This window comes from Orcinus orca, chromosome 2, assembly GCF_937001465.1.
Source record: "Orcinus orca chromosome 2, mOrcOrc1.1, whole genome shotgun sequence".
Taxonomy (NCBI): domain Eukaryota; kingdom Metazoa; phylum Chordata; class Mammalia; order Artiodactyla; family Delphinidae; genus Orcinus; species Orcinus orca.
Window position 1 is genome coordinate 16532049 of NC_064560.1, and position 18196 is coordinate 16550244.

The 18196-nt window shown below is 36.0% G+C and overlaps 1 protein-coding gene across 36 annotated transcripts in view; it reads left to right on the plus strand.

Annotated features, from left to right (window-relative positions):
• The window catches only part of CCDC7 (coiled-coil domain containing 7), a 293096-nt gene that overhangs the window by 231864 nt on the left and 43036 nt on the right, over positions 1-18196 (plus strand). For 26 of the 36 annotated variants that reach the window (XR_007475369.1, XR_007475366.1, XR_007475365.1 and 23 more), the window contains 2 exons: positions 178-261; positions 14012-14095. The exons of 8 other annotated variants lie outside the window; for them this stretch is intronic. Coding sequence is in view for 21 of the 28 variants with exons in the window: in XM_049705526.1 (XP_049561483.1) it covers positions 178-261; positions 14012-14095 (168 nt within the window). In the remaining 7 variants the exon portion in view is untranslated. The remainder of the gene's footprint in view (positions 1-177; positions 262-14011; positions 14096-18196) is intronic. 2 more of the 36 variants (XM_049705528.1, XM_049705529.1) reach the window with 2 other exon arrangements.

An 18196-nucleotide genomic window follows, 5' to 3' on the forward strand; every position in this document is an offset into this window, starting at 1 on the left:
TTAAACAACTGCTAATGGCTCTTCCAATTCTACGGTATTATGTCTGCAGTCCAGACATTTCATTATAATTCTTCTTCTATAATAAAAAGATCTAATTAAAGGATACACACATTCTACAAACATACACATGTTAATACTTAGCTTACAGAAGTATTTTGAAACTGTTTATTTCTATAGAGAGTGACACAGAACGCTTCCCAAATATTGTTGGAAGAAGTATTATGAAGAGTGAATTCAAGACACAACCCAAGAGTCGTCTTGGTAAGAAGAAGAATATTTCACGTCTATTTCCTGTTTTTTATCTTCTCTGAAGTTTATTTAACTTTGGATCTTTAGTGACTACAGTACCTATATGCTATTATTACAGGATAAAACGTCTTCACAGATTCCCTCCTATAATTACTGGAATTCTAGCAGTTGCTATCAATGGAGAATTAGCTGCATATTTTTAATTTTAGAATCCATTCAATTAAAAAAATGATCCATAAAAATGGAATGATACAGTGAGCTTGGAACATGCTTGATGGAAACATTTCAAATGCTGTTCTACTCACTTTCTTTTTCAGGCTAGAAGTATAGTTGCTTTGTATTTGCAAATGCAGAAAGGCTATTTTGTGAATGGGATTAAAAGAGGGATTTAGCATGTAGTTATTTCATTGGTTACTAATTCCCTCTATATGTTTAAAATATCAGACACATTTTCAATATCTCATGTGAAGTAGACACCGTTAGTTCTATTATATAGTTTATAGTTCACACTGTTGCCCCTTGTGTTGGCATAACAGTGTTTGGCACACTTCTTCTCAATTGGTGTGATACCAAAGGAGGCAGAGAGCTTAACAGAAAAATAAGGGAAAGAGACAGTCAACAGAATCTTTTTTAAAACAACTGTCATTGAAAATGGTAGAGTAATAACCCTGAGCTCACCTTAGCTCATGGACATAGCAAAATTACAACTATTTACCGAACAACCATTGATGTAAAAGACTGGAACCTACCAAGAAAGGTCTTCTAGAACTAAGGATATAAAAAAGGGACCACAGCAAGGCAGGTAGTAGGGGCAGAGTCACAGTATAGTCAGTTCCCTGGCTTGGGCAACTCATGAATGGGAGAATAATTACAGTTGCAGAGATTCTCCCCAGCGAATAAGGGGTCTGAGCCCCACATCAGTCTGCCCAGCCTGGAGGTTCTGCAACAAGAAGATGAGTCCCCAGAACATTTGACTTTGAAGGCCAGTGGGGCTTGCTTTTAGGAGTTCCAGAGGGCTCTGCGAAATAGAGGCTTCACTCTCCAAGGGCACACACAACATCTCACATGCTTCAGGTCCCAGCATAGAGGCAGTAATTTAAAGGATTTGGGGTCAAACCTACCTGCTAATCTTGAAGAGTCTCCCTAGGGACATAGACACTGACAGTAGCCATTCTTGAGAGTTCATTCTACCACTGGTGCTGCAGCACCATTTTGGAATCCACCCCACCAACAACAACCAACCTGTAGGCACCAGTACTGGGAAGCCTCAGGCCAAGCAACTAACTGGGCAGTGACACAGCCCAACCCATCAGAAGAGAGACTGCTTTAAGACTTTCTGAGCCAAAAGCCACCCCTGGACACATACCTGCACACCAGAGGGTCTAGGACCTGGCACCACACACCAATGTGCAGGCAGTAGACCCAGGACCCCCAGGGCCCTGCAGCCAGAGATCCAGATCCACCCACCAGTGGGCAGGCACCAGCCCCAGAATCACTGACTCCACCCACCAATAAGCTTGCTCTAGCTTCGAACCATACCCACCCACCAGCAGTCCATTGCCATCTCTGGAAGCCCTCAGCCCTGCAGCCAGACCCCAGAACCTGTCACTGCCTGCCTTTGGGCTGGCACTGTCCCATGGATCTGGCTTCACCCATTGGTGGGCTGGCCCCAGCCTCAGGATCTTCTAGACCTGACTCCATCCACCAGTGATACAGAACTAACCCCAGGGCTCCCCAGGGTTCTACAGCCAGCCACCTTGTGACCCAACCCTGCCAACCAGTGGAGGCCGGCAGCCTCCTCACAGGAAGGTCCTGGCAAACAACCAGACTGGGGGCCAACCAAGCCAACCAGGCCACCCATAGCCATCAGCTTACCACAATAGAAGGACCCGCACAACACATATAGGGGCACTCCTAGAGGATATAGCTCTGATGATGAGAGCAGTGTACTGCTGGGATTCATAGGAAGTCTCTTGCAAAAGGCCTCTTCTCCAAGGTTGGGAAATGGAACCAACCTCCCAGATACATAGAAATATAAACATTAAGTTAGACAAAATGAATTGACAGAGGAAAATGGTCCAAATGAAGGAATAAGATACAACCCAGAAGAAGAGCTAAGTGAAGTAGAGATAGACAACTACCCAACAACGAATTCAGGGTGATGATCCCAAAAAACTTGGGAGAAGAATGGATGGACAGAGTGAGAAATTAGAAGTTTTTAACAAAGAGTTGGAAAATATAAAGAACCACTAAACAAGATGAAGAATACAATAACTGAAATGAAAAATACACTAGGGGGAATCAGCAGTAGACTAAATGGTACAGAGGAACAGATCAGTGGGCTGGAGGACAGAGTAGTGGAAATCACTGATGCTTAGCAGAAAAAAAGAATGGAAAGAAATGAAGACTGTTAAAGAGACTTCTGGGACAACATCAAGCATATTAACATTCACATTAGAGGGGTCCCAGAAGAAGAAGAGAGAAAAAAGGTGACAGAGAACATATTTAAACATAATAGCTGAAAATGTCCCTAACTAGGGAGATGAAAAAATCCCAGTCCAGAAAGAACAGAGAGTCCCAATCCAGAGGAACACACCAACACACTTTGTAATTAAAAATGCAAAAATTAAAGCTAAAGAGAGAATATTAAAAGCAGCAAGGGAAAAGCAACAAGTTACATACAAGGGAACATCCATAAGGCTATCAGCTGACTTTGTAGCAGAAACTTTGCAGGCAGAAGGCAGTGGCAAGATATATTTAAACTGATGAAAAGGAAAAACCTAGAACCAAGAATACTCTATCCAGCAAAGCTCTCATTCACATTTCATGGAGACATCAAAAGCTTTACAGGCAAGCAAAAGCTGAAAGAGTTCAACACCACCAAGCCAGCTTTACCAGAAATGTTAAAGGGACATCTCTAAGCAAAAAAGAAAAGGCCACAACTATAAACATGAAAATTATGAAAGGAAAAGCTCATCAGTAAAAGCAAATATATAGTAAAAGTAGAAAATCAACCATATGCAAAGTTCATAGGAAGGATTAAAAACAAAAATGGTAAAGTCATCTATAACCACAATAAGAAGTTAACAGATACACAAAATAATTAGATGTAAAATATGTCAAAAATAGTAATCATGAGGGGAGGAGAGTACAAATGAAGCATAGTTAAAATGTGTTTGAAATTAAGAGATCGAACTTTAGATAGATAGATAGATAGCTGTATATAAACCTCATGGTAACCACAACCAAAAATTCTGTAATAGATACACAAAGAAGAGAAAGTAATCCAAACATAACACTAAAGATAGTCATCAAATCACAAAAGAACAAAAGAAGAAGGGAACAAAAAGACCTAGAAAAACAACCCAAAAACTATTAACAAAACTACTATTAACTATTCTTTTGGCAATAAGAACACACATATCAATAATTACATTTAAATGAGCTAAATGCTCCAATCAAAAGACATGGAGTTGCTGAATGGATACAAAAGCAAGACCTTTGTATATGCTACCTAAAAGAGACTCACTTCTGATCTAAAGACACAGACTGAAAGTGAAGAGATTGAAAAAGTCATTCCAGGCAAATGGAAATCAAAAGAAAGCCCAGGTAGCAATAATTATATCAGACAAAATAGACTTTAAGACAAAAGAAGGACGTTACATAATTATCAAAGGATCAATCCAAGAAAAAGATGTAACAATTGGAAATATATATGCACCCAACATAGGAGATCCTTAATAAATAAAGCAAATATTAACAGACATAAAGGGAGAAACAGACAGTTACACAATAATAGTAAAGGACTTTAAAAGCCCACTCAAGTCAACAGACAGATCATCCAAAAAGAAAATCCATAAGGAGACACTGGCCTTAAATGACACATTAGACCATATGGACTTAATAGATAGATATAGAACATTCCATCCAACAGCAGCAGAACACACATTCAAGTCCACATGGAACATTTTCTAGGAATGTTAGGCCACAAAAGAAGCCTTGGTAAATTTAAGAAAACTGAAATCATATCAAGTATCTTTTCCCACCACAACACTATGAGGCTAGAAATCAACTAAAAGAAAATACTGCAAAAATCACAAACACACAGAAGCTAAGCAACATGCTACTAAACAACCAATGGATCATGAAGAAATCAAAGAGGAAATCAAAAAATACCTAGAGACAAATGAACAGAAAATGATCCAAAAATCTATGAGATGCAGCAAAAGCAGTTCTAAAATAAAAATTTATACTGATACTAACAAACCTCAGGAAACATGAAAAGTCTCAAATGAACAACTTAACTTACACCTAAAGGAACTAGGAAAAAGATGAACAAACAAAACACAAAGTTAGCAGAAGGAAAGAAATCATAAAGACCAGAGAAGAAATAAATGAAATAGAGACTTAAAAATGGAAAATATCAATGAAACTATAACCTGTTTCTTTGAAAAGATAAACAAAATTGACAAACCTTTAGCCAGATTCATCAAGAGTAATATGCAGGGCCCAAATCAATAAAATCAGAAATGAAAAAGATGTTACAACCGACACCACAGAAGTGCAGCTGATCATGAGACATTAGTTGGAAAAACCGTATGACAACCAGGACTGAACCAGGAATAAAAAGAAAATATGAACAGACCAATTATCAGTAATGAAATTGAACCAGTAATTTAAAAAAATAACCAAAAAACGTAAGTCCAAGAACAAGTGGCTTCATAGGGGAGTTCTACCAAACATTTAGAGAAGAATTAATACCTATACTTCTCAAAGTATTGCACAAAGTTGCAGCGAAAGGAATGTTTCCAAAGTCATTCTATAAGGCCAGCATCACATGATATCAAAATGAGACAGAGATATCACAGAACAGAAAATTACATGGGTGAAAGTAGATGCAGAAGCCCTCAACAAAATATTAGCAAACTGACTCCAACAATACATTAAAATGATCATACACTATGATTAAGTGGAATTTATCCCAGAGATACAAGGATGTTTCAGTGTCTGCAAATCAGTGTGATACATCACATTAACAAAGAATAAAAACTATATGATTATCTCAATAGATACAGAAAAAGATTTTGACAAAATTCAACATCCATTTATGATAAAAACTCTCCAGAAAGTGGGTATACAAGGAACATGCCTCAACATAATAAAGGCCGTATATGATAACCCCATAGCTAACATTATACTCAACAGTGAAAAGATGAAAGCATTTCCTCTAAGATATGAAACAAGGATGCCCACTATTGCCACTTTTATTCAACATATTATTAGAAGTCTTAGCCACCACAGTCAAACAAGAAAAGAAATAAAAGGAATCCAAATTAAAAAGGGAAAGTAAAATTGTCACTTTGTAGACAACATGATACTAAACAAAGAGAATCCTAAAAACAGCTACCAAAAAATACTAGAGCTCAAGGATAAATTCAGTAATTTTCAGGTACAAAATTAATATAGAGAAATACATTGCAATTCTATATACTAACAACAAACTCAGAAAGAAATTAAGGAAACAGTCTCATTTACAGTTGCATCAAAAAGAATAAAATACTTAGGAATAAACTTATGTAAGGAGTTAAAAGACTTGAAATCAGAAAATTATAAGACACTGATGAAAGAAATTGAAGATGACACAAACAGATGGAAAGATATACCATGTTCATGGATTGGAAGAATTAATATTTGTTAAAATGACTGTATTGGGGCTTCCCTGGTGGCACAGTGGTTGAGAGTCCGCCTGCTGATGCAGGGGACACGGGTTCATGCTCCGGTCTGGGAAGATCCCACATGCCACGGAGCGGCTGGGCCCGTGAGCCATGGCCACTGAGCCTGCGCGTCCGGAGCCTGTGCTCCGCAACGGGAGAGGCCACAACAGTGAGAGGCCCGCGTACCGCAAAAAAAAAAAAAAAAAAATGACTGTATTACCTAAGGCAGTCTACAGATTCAGTGCAATCCCTATCAAAGTACCAAAGGCATTCTTAGAATTAGGAGAAATAATTTCAAAGTAGTATAGAAACAAAAAAGACCCTGAATAGACAAAACAATCTTGAGAAAGAAGAACAGAGATGGTGGTAGCATGCTCCCTAACTTCATACTATACTACAAGGCTACAGTAATCAAAACTGTATGATACTGGTACAAAATTAGACACATAGATCAAAGGAACAGAATAGAGAGCCCAGAAATAACCCCACACACTTATGGCCAATTAATCTATGACAAAGGAGACAAGAATATACAATACAATGGAGAAAAGAGAAGTATATTCAATAAGTGGTGCTGGGAAAACCAGACAGCTACATGTAAAAGAATGAAATTAGAATATTCTCTAACACCGTATACAAAACTAAACGCAAAGTGGATTAAAGATCTAAATGTAAGACTGGAAATCATAAAACTTTGGAAGAAAACTTAGGCAGAACACACTTTGACATAAATGGTGGCAATATTCTTTTGGATATGTCTGTTAAAGAAAACAAAAGCAAAAATAAATGGGAACTACTGTTGGGAGCAAATATTTACAAATGATATAACTGTTAAGGAGTTAATATTCAAAATATATATACAGCTCATACAACTCAATATCAAAAACATGAACACCCAATTAAAAAGTGGGCAGAAGACCTGAATAGACATTTTTCCAAAGAAGACATGCAGTTGAACAACAGATGTATGAAAAGATGCTCAACATCACTACTTAATATACTGATATGCTAGTCAAATCACAATATCACCTCACACCTGTCAGAATGGTTATCATCAAGAAGACCACAAATTAACAAATGTTGGCAAGAGTGTGGAGAAAAGGGAACCCTTCTACACTGTTGGTCAGAATGTAAATTGGTGTGGCCACTGTGGAAAACAGTATGGAGGTTTCTCAAAAAACTAAAAATAGAGCTACCATATGACCCAGCAGTTCCACTTTGGGGTATATGTCCAAAACAAACAAACACAGTAATTCAAAAAGATACATGCACCCGAATGTTCATAGCAGCATTATTTACAATTGCCAACATATAGAAACACCCTAAGCATCCACTAGCACTAACAGATGAATGGATAGAGAAGATGTACATATGCACACACACAATGAAATACTACTGACCATAAAAAAGAACAAAACTTTGCCTTTTGCAGCAACATAGATAGAGGGCATTATGCTAAGTGAAGTAAGTCAGACAAAGACAAATACTGTATGATATCACTTACATATGGAATCTAAAAAATACAACAAACTAGTGAATATAATAAAAAAGCAGATTCACAGATATAGAGAACAAACTAGTGGTTACCAGTGGAGAGAAAATGGTGGAGGAGCAAGATAAGGGTAGGGGATTAAGAAGTACAAACTACTATATTTAAAATAAATAAGTTATAAGGATGTATTGTAGTACACAGGGAATATAGCCAATATTGTATAATAACTATAAATGGAGTTAACTTTTTAAACATGTGAGTCACTATGTTGTACACCTGAAACTTGTATAATATTGTAAATCAAATATGCCTCAATAAAAAATTTAAAAAAAACTGTCATCCAAAGGTGATTGCATGCATGCCCAAGGCTGTGCCCACAGAGGAGCAACATTAGAAGCTGCACACTGCAGGGAACGAGACTTCAGTAGGACAGAAGATAGTTTAGCCCAGTCACTAAATAATTAATCAGGCAAACAACGACAAGCCTTCAAAGGGGATGGGAGCTCAGTATCCAGATTTCCTACAATATATTAGATACACTGCCCCCCCTCAAAATATGAGATATGCAAAAAAACAGTAAAGTATGAACTAAGGAAAAAAAGCAGACCACAGTGCGGTTCCGGATGTAAGGTACTGTAAAACAGTTATATATTTTTTTGAAGAATTAAAGAAACCCATGCTTAAAACAGAAAGGAATATTGATGACAATGTCTAATCAAATAGAGAATATTAACAAAGAGATAGAAATTATTTTTGTTAAAAAAACACTGATAACTGTGGAGTTGAGAGTACAATAACTGTAAGGAAAAATTTACTAGAGGGGTTCAGGAGTAGATTTGATTGTCAAAAGAAAGAATCTCCACACTCAATGACTACAGAAGAAGTAGAGCTGAGAGAAAAGGGGGCAGAAAAAATATTTGAAGTAATTATGGCTGACAGTTTGGAAGCACATTTGATGAATATAAATCTGGATATCCAAGCCAAATGAAGTCTAAGAGTAAGCACAAAGAAATCTACAACCAGATACATCAAGTAAAAGTAATGGAAGACAAAGACAGAAACTCTCGAATGTCACAAAGGGAAAGCAACACATCATTAAAAAAGAGAACCCTGGTAAGATTAACAGCTTACTTAGCATCAGGAACTATGAAGCCCAGGGGCTTCCCTGGTGGTTCAGTGGTTAAGACTCTGCACTTCCATGCTTCCACTGCAAGGAGGCATGGGTTCAATCTCTGGTCAGGGAAGTTCTGCATGCTGTGAGGTGTGGCCAAAAAAAGAATGAAACTATGTAGCCCAGAAGGCAGTGGGATGCCATATTAAAATGCTGAAGGAAGAAATTGTCACCATGAACTTTTTCTTTCAAAAGTGAAGGTGAGATAAACAGATTCCCAAATAAATGAACACTGAGAGAACTGTTTGTTAGCAGACCTGCCTTTTGAGAAATACTAATGAGAGTTCTTCAGGCTGAAAGCAGTGGACCTTAGGCAGTGATTTTAATCCGTTCCAAAAAAGAGCATGTGTTAAAATAATTCTGTAATTCCAAAATCTGAATATACCAGTCACTAGTACAGAGATTGAAACAGTAATTAAAAACCTCCCAAAAAACAAAAGTCCAGGAACAGACTGCTTCACAAGTGAATTCTACCAAACATTCAAAGATTTAATACCCAATCCTTCTAAAACTATTTGAAAAAATTGAAGAGGAGGTAACACTTCCAAACTCATTTTATGAGGTCAACATCACCTTGATACCAAAACCAGAAAAATACAACACACACACAGACACAGACATACACACAAAGGACATTATAGGCCAATATCTCTGATGAAGATGGATGCAAAAATCCTCAACAAAATATTGGCAAGCCAAATTCAACAATACATCAAAGGGTCATACAAGTGTGATTTATTCCAGAGATGCAAGGATGGTTCAACACCCACAAATCAATCAGTGTGATACACCACATTAACAAAATAAAGAATAAAAACCACATGATCATCTCAATAGATGCAGAAAGAACATTTGACAAACTTCAACATCCATTTATTATAAAACTTCTCAATTAAGTGAGTATAGAATGGCCATACCTCAACATAATATAGGATAAACCCACAGCTAATGTCATACTCAGTGGTGAAAAATTGAGAGCTATGCCTCTAAGGTCAAGAACAATTCAAAGATGCCACTCTCACCCCTCTTATTCAACATAGTGTTGGAAGTGCTGGCCAGAGCAATTAGGCAAGAAAAATAAAAGTCATCCAGATTGGAAAGGAAGAAGTAGAACTGTCTCTATTTGCACATGACATGGTTTTGTATATACAAAGCCCTAAAGACTCCACCAAAAAACTATTGGAAATAATAAACAAATACAGTAAAGGATACAAAATCAGTATACAAAAATCTGTTCCATTTCTATATGCTAACAGTGGGCTAGCAGAAAAACATATTAACAAAAACAATCCCATTTACAGTCTCAACAAAAGGCAGAAAAAGCCTAGGAATCAGTTTAACCAAGAAGGTGAAAAGACTTATACTGAAAACTATAAGACATTGTTAAATTGAAGAAGACACCAACAATGGAAAGATATTCCATCCTCATGAATTAGAAGAATTAACATTGTAATAACTGTCCATATTACTTAAAGCAATCCACAGATTCAGTGCAATCCCTATCAAAATCCCAAGGACATTTTTCACAGACACAGAGCAGAAAATTCTAAAATTTCTATGGAACCACAAAAGACTCCTCCAAAATAGCCAAAGCAATCCTGAGAAAAAATAACAAAGCTGGAAGTATCACACTCCCTGGTTTCAAACTATATTAGAAAGCCATAGTAATATAAAGCAGCCTGGTGTTGGCAGAAAAACAGATATAAAGATCAATGAGGCAGAACTGAGAGCCCAGAAATAAACCTATGCATATATAGACAATTAATTTAGGACAAAGGAATAAAGAACCTACAATGGAGAAATGATAGTCTCTTCAATAAATGATATTGTGAATACTGGACAGCCACATGGCAAAAAAAGTGAAACTAGACTACTGTCTCACACCATACAGAAAAATTAACTCAAGATGAATTAAAGACTTGAATGTAAGACCTGAAACCATAATCTCTAGAAGAAAACATGGGCAGTATGCTCTTGACATCAGTCTTAGCACTATCTATTTGTGTCTCTTCAAGCAAGGGAAACAAAAGCAAAAATGAAAAAATGGGGTTGCATCAAACTGAAAAGCCTCTGCACAGCAAGGAAACTATAAATAAAATGAAAAGACAACCTAACAAATGGGAGATATATTTGCAAATGGTATATCTGACAAGGGATAAATATCCAAAATATATAAAGAACTCATACAATTCAAAAACAAAAAAGCTAACAATGCCATTAAAATGAGCAGAGGAGCTGAACAGAAATTTTTCCAAGAAGACATGCAGATGGCCAACAGGCACAAGAAAAGATGTTCACTATTACTATTAAGGAAACGCAAATCAAAACTATGAAGAGATGCTACCTAACATTTGTCAGAATAGCCATTATCAAAAAGACAAAAAGTGTTGGAGAGGATGTGGAGAAAAGGGAACCTTAATACACTGTTGGTGAGAATGTAAAAAAGATGTGGTGTGTGTATATACAATGGAATACTACTCTCCATAAAAGATGAAATCTTGCGTATGCAACAACATGGAGGAACCCGTAATACCCTTGATGGTGTTACGCTAAGTGAAATAAGTCAGACAGAGAAAGACAAATACGTACCACGTGGTTTCACTCATATGTGGAATTTTAAAAGTTAACCATGTATTACTTTAATAATCATAAGAAACAATAAGGTGTTTCACTTGGGAAACAGAAAACAAACCTGAAACAAAAATAGTGCTCTGAAGTTCTAGACCCCCAAGTAATTAGAGCAGCCCTAATGGCCAAGGTATAAACTGTTTTTACACAGTAACCTAAACTATAGTCTGAAGAGCAAGACTCTTGGGTTGTATTCTCTTTTGTTCCATCATGCTTTCTCCCTCCCTTTTGCAGCTTTCCATAAGCAACGATATTTTTTCAGTTTTTTCTCCTTCTTTGTGAAACAAAATATATGTTCCCAATGTACTTTATGGCTACTGCATGAACAAGTTCATGTAAAAAATAGAAGTAAATAGATTAAAGTTTATAAAAGGAATTCTGTACTTCAAAAGACAATATGAATGCATATTTTGTGTCCTTTCTTCTCTTAATTGATTTAAAATGTGATTGTATAGAACAATATGTATATCATTGTATTGTCAGGCCTATAAAAATATGGAAAAGTGATATATTCTGTAGTACCTGTGCAAAGGAGATGTATGAGAATGGTGATATATTTGAGTAAAAAATGATAGCAGATGTTAACTTGAATCCACAGGAACAAATGAAGAGAACCAGAAATTGTAAACAAGAAGGTTAATATAACAAACACTGTAAATATATACTTGCTCTTCTTTCTTCTGTCAGCTTTTTTCAAGGGCACAGAGTTATATAAAGAAATAATTATTACAAACTCTTTTATATTTAAAGGTATAATATGTATAACAATAGCACAAAAATGGGGAAGAGATAACAGAGCTATATAGGAGTAATATTTCTATATATAATTGGAATTTAATAATATAAATCTGAAGTAGACTCTAAAATTGATTTTGGTTATGGTTACACAACTCTGAATATAATTTTTAATGAAACCATTGATTTGGACACACTTTAAGTGGACGAATATTATGGTATGTTATATATTTTAAAAATAGCTTAGTGAACTACAAAAATTAAGAGATTTTAAAAGATTTAAAGCAATGGGAGGATACCGTGAAGGAGGGAAATTGTGACTCTTACTCGATTAAAGATTTCTCTAGTGCATACCTTTAATTCCTAGTGCTTAACCCAGTCATCCCTCAAATGCTGTTCTGATTACCTCCCTGCTTATCTGAGGATCCTCTGCTTTCTTGATTCAAATGATTCCATTCACCTTAGTTATATCTGTTGAAGAAAGACCAGAGTGGCTAAAATATATGTGCTAATATTCCCTAATTTTGTGTGGCTATAGATTTTATTACTTTCACAAAATGTTATTTATTGAAAACTTGCCTGCCTAATCTGATGCATCTTTGTTTACTTTGTTAATGATGCCCCAGGTGGTATCCTCTCTGTGAAGAATGCAATATGGTACATTTGGGCTGCCAAAATCATAGTGTGACCTTTTACATTTATTCATGGGCTCAGCCCTTTTTTCAAAGCAGTCTTCTACTAGACAATGTCAGGATCATGACAGGTTTCCAACTCCATTTACATGCTCTACTAGAACCAACTTCATTCACTAAACTTTTTGGGGGGGGTTCTTGCTCTTTTATTTATTTATTTATTTTTAACATCTTTATTGGAGTATAATTGCTTTACAATGGTGTGTTAGTTTCTGCTTTACAACAAAATGAATCAGTTATATATACACATATGTTCCCATATCTCTTCCCTCTTGCGTCTCCCTCCCTCCCACCCTCCCTATCCCACCCCTCCAGGCAGTCACAAAGCACCGATCTGTTCTCCCTGTGCTATGCGGCTGCTTCCCACTAGCTATCTACCTTACGTTTGGTAGTGCATTCACTAAACTTTTAACCCAGGGAAACAGGCATTCAAACAGAGCCCTGTTAAGACCACTAACATCAAAAGGCAACTGTGTGCATGCCCAAGGATGTACCCTTTAGGTCCCCAGTCCTAGTTATCCCTTTCTCAGTGTGAATACCTTTATAATAATTTTCATGTATTTTTCATGTCATCGAACATAGTTAATCATTGTTAATTATAGCAAAAATTTAGATCACATAAAAGCTCAAATGGAAATGGATCCAATCAGAGTCCTGCTTGTGGTACAAATTTCACCATTTCCTCCTTGCAAGACATAAAGTGTACATGCTCGAGGAATCTCAGAGACACTTTTTCTCAATTCAGTGAATATCGCGTTACTCTTTAAATCAGTGATACCTACATGGTTTACAGTTACATAGCCTAAAAGGGAATTAAAATGTCCAGTAAGTCAGAGAATTTCTGGCTCATGGTAAGTTACTGTGACTAAGAAGACTATGGTTTACATCTTGTCTTGTTGGGAAAAAAAAAAAATGTTAAGTTCTGCCTCATTGGGTACATCCTTGCAGAATAAGTGTTCTTTTAATATAAATCTGGAAATTATATTGCCATCATAAATTCTCTGGGATGATTTCCACTTATGTAAGAGATAGCATTATATTGAAAAGCACTGGTTAAGGAATTAAGTACTGGTTAAGGAATTATAGAAAAGTACTGGTTAAAGAACCTCTAAACTTCAATATAATGTGACTTATGTAATTGCTTTATCTGTTCTAATTTAAGGCTTTGTGATTCTCCAAACCAGACATTTCAACAAAACTCATCTTCTGTAATAAATGCTAATTAAGTTAGTGCTACACACACACAGACACACACACACATGCAGACACACACACGTTTGTATGTAAATGGTTACCATGCAAAGTGTTTTGAAATTTGTTGTTTCTACAGGGACTAATGTAAAAGGCTTGACAGATAAAACTAGAAGAGGTGTAATAAAGGGACAATTCAAGATACAATCAATGGATCTCCCTGGTAAGGACAAGAATTTTACAAATCTAAGATTTCAGGTTTCCTTATCTTCTCTGGAGTTTAATTAAGAATCATGAATAACATCAGTATCTATGGTTTATTATTACATGGGCAAAAGTTTTCAAGAACTCCTTCCTTTAATTAGTTGAATTTTTGTATTGAATATCAATGTAAAACTAGCTACATATTGTTAGTCTTAGAGCTCATTTGTTTAAGAGCTAATCCATAAAAACCAGTCCTTTAATAAACTTAGAATATGCTTGGTACAAATAAATATGCCCAATTACATTCTATTCACTTTCTATTTTCAGCTTAGATAGACAGTTCTGAATTTGCAAATGTAGAAAGGTTAGCTAAGGAATGTGATAGATGAATATAACAGATGGTTATCAATTCCCTCTTTATTAGACCTGAAGTAACAGTGCTAGACACATTTCTCTATGGTGTTTTCTGTGATGTTGAAAGAAGACACCTAAATAGAGAAAAAAGGGAAATAGACATTCAAACAGAGCCCTGTTAAAACCACAAACATCAAGAGGCAGCTAGCTGTGTGCATGCCCAAGGATATGTCCTCTGGGAGCAATGTGCAAGGCTTCACACCTCAGGGGAAAGATATGTTAGTAAGATAACTCTGAGAAATCACTGTACACAAACAAGCAAGAAAGCACACTAAACAACAAGCCTCAGAAAGGGAAACAGAGATCAGAGTCCAAAGATGCTATGATATATTATCTTAAATGTCCAGTTATTAGTAAAAAAAAAAAAATTAAGACATGTAAGGAAATAGTAAATTGTGACCCAAGCACAGGAAAAAGTAGGAAACAAAATATGCTTGCGAGAATCCTAGATGTTGGACTTAGCAGACAATGACTACCTAGTAGTTATTATAAATGTGCTCAAAGAATTAAAGGAAAACAGATACACAATAAGGGTCTTCACTGGTGGTCCAGTGGTTAAGACTTCGCCTTCCAGTGCAGGGGGTGCGGGTTCGATCCCTGGTTGGGGAGCTAAGATCCCACATGCCTTGCAGCCAAAAAACCAAAACATAAAACAGAAGCAATATTGTAACAAATTCAGTAAAGACTTTAAAAATGGTCCACATCAAAAAAAAAAAAAAACTTTTACAAAAAGAAGATACCATGAAAATATTTTGTCAAATACACATTATCAACTAAAAATAAAAATTAATGTAAAAGAACCCAAAGCAAATTCTGCAGTTGAAATGTACAGTAATGAAATGAAAATATTGCCTGAGGGGTTCAAGAGATTGGATTAGTCTGAAGGAAGAAACAGCAAACTAAAGGTATGGGAATACTAGGAGAACAGAGAGAGAAAGGAGCAGTAAAAATATTTGAAAAGATGGCTGAAAATTGTGAAAACTATTCAATGAAAATTATTAATCTACACATTCAACCTCAGTGAATTTAAATAGAATAAGCACAAAAGAATCTACAACCAGACCCATCATAGTAAAAATGTTGAGAGACAAGGACAAAGATAAAATCTTGAAAGCAACAAGAGAAAACCAACTGATGGTGTAAAACAGAATCCCAGTAACCTTCATTTAGCAACAGAAGCTATGGAGACCAGAGGCAGTGGAATGGAATATTGAAATGATGAAAGAAAAATCTGTCAACCAAGAAACTTATATCAGGCAAACCATCTTTCAAAAATGGTGAAATTCCCAAGTAAAAAATTCCAGAGAATCTACTGCTAGCAGACGCACTTTACAAGAAATGCTAAAGGAAGTTTTTCCCACTGAAAGTGAATGATCTCACACAGTAATTTGAATATACAAAAAAGAAACAAAAAATAAACCAAAAAACATGGCTTAGAATAATTCTAGTATTGCAAAAGACCATATAAATGCATATTTGTCTCTTTTCTTCTCTTAACTGATTTAAAAGGCAATTGTAGGGCTTCCCTGGTGGCGCAAGTGGTTGAGAGTCCGCCTGCCGATGCAGGGGACACGGGTTCGTGCCCCGGTCTGGGAGGATCCCACATGCCGCGGAGCGGCTGGGCCCGTGGGCCATGGCCGCTGGGCCTGCGCGTCCGGAGCCTGTGCTCCGCAGCGGGAGAGGCCACAACAGTGAGAGGCCCCCATACCACAAAAAAAAAAAAAAAAAGGCAATTGTATAACACAATAGGTATAAAATGTATTGTTGGGCCTCTAACATATAGACATATATAATATATTTCACAAGAGCTGTGCAAAGAAGATGGTGTGAACAAGGATGAATTTGAGTAAGAAAATGACACCAGATGGTAACCTGAGTCCATAGGAACCAATGAAAAGAACCAAAGATTGTAAATAAGAATGCTGATATAACAAACAGTGTAAATATATACCAAACTTGCTCTAATTTTTTGTCTCTCATCTTCTTTAAAAGTTATAAAGGTTCATAAAGAAATTATAAGAACAATTTTAACAATGTCTTTAATTTTATATGTGTAACATGTAATTCAGTAGCACAAAAATGGAGATAAGAGAATAAAACTATGTGTCAGTCATGTTTCTGCATTTACCTGGAATTTAATTAGTATGAATCTGAAGTTGATTCTGAAATTGACTATGGTGATTGTTACACATTCTATGACTATATTAATAACCATTGATTACACATTTTAAATGGGCATATAGTATAGTATGTTAAATGTTTTTTTAAAAAATAGTTTAGTGAACTCCAAGCAGGATAGGATTTTTTTTAAATACTTAAAAGCAGTGGGAGGATGTTGTGAAGGAGCAAAATTGTGGCTCTTAATAGATTAGGTTTCTCCACCCCATATCATTTATTATGCTCCTAGTTTTTAATTCAGTCTGCCCTCAAGGGCTGTTCTTACTGCCTCCCTGCTCACCTAAGGCTCCTTTGCTTTCTCAGATCAAATGAATCAGTTCTTCTAATTATATCTGTTGGAGAAAGACCAGAGGGCTAAAGTTTGTCTGCTGATGTTCTCCAGTTATGTGTTGCTATAGCAGACATTACTTTCACAAATGCTGTAACTTAATTACTAAAAACTTGTTCTGCCCAATCCAACGTGTCTTTGATTTTAGTAGTGATGTCCCATGTGGTCTTCACCTTTGTTTAGATTGCAGTGGTGATAAATTTGTGCTGCCTCAGTGATAGAGAGTGTTTGAAATATTCATGAGCTCAGCAATTTCTCCGAAGCAAGACTTCCAGTCTATAAATTCTGGATATGACAGGTTCCAACTTCATTTACATGCTGTGTTAGAACCAATTTTTGCCCACACAAAATTTTACACAACAGGTGACCCAGAGTCACCAATTCTAAGTATTCCTTTTGCAAAATAAAATTTTTTAAAATAAATTTCAATTTTTTTTCTATCATTGGACCTATATCATCATTTCTGAATCCAGCAACAAAGTGAAAATCACATAAAGACTCAAATGGAAGGAGTGAGTGCAATACCAATGCTCACATTCCTGCAAATTACCCATTTCTTCCTCCCCACATAGAAGGTCTACATGCTAAGAGAACCTGAGAGGATACTTTATCCCAGTCTACAAATTACTTGTTGTTTTTCTCCATCACTGATGTCTACTGACATATAGTTACGTGGCCTTTAAAAAAGGAATTAAAATATTCCTGGACAAGTCAAAGAATTTCTGCCTCACAGTAACATTCTGTGACTGTGATGCCCATTGTTTGCAATTTGGTCTGGGAAAAAAATGTCATGTCCGGCCTCACCAGATATATCCTTATGATATGAATGTGCTTTTAATGTACTCAAGACAGTTATATTTATTAAGATAAACTCTATAGGATGACTTAAATTTGCAAGAAACTTTGTATTTTATGGAAAAAGTTCTAGTTAAGGAATTAATGTGGCATCAGTTTATGGATCAGTTTTATCGCTACCTGACTATGTGGTCTTGGTCAAATCACTAACCATTTCTAAGCTACAATATAATGAGGCTTATATGGTTGCCAATGGCTCTTCCAATTCTAACGTGTACTGATTCTGAAAGTAAGACATTTCATTATAATTCTTCTATAATAAAATAATGCTAATTAAAGGAGTATTACAAACAAACACAACTACATGTTAATATTTACCTTACAAAAGTGTTTTGAAACTGTTTA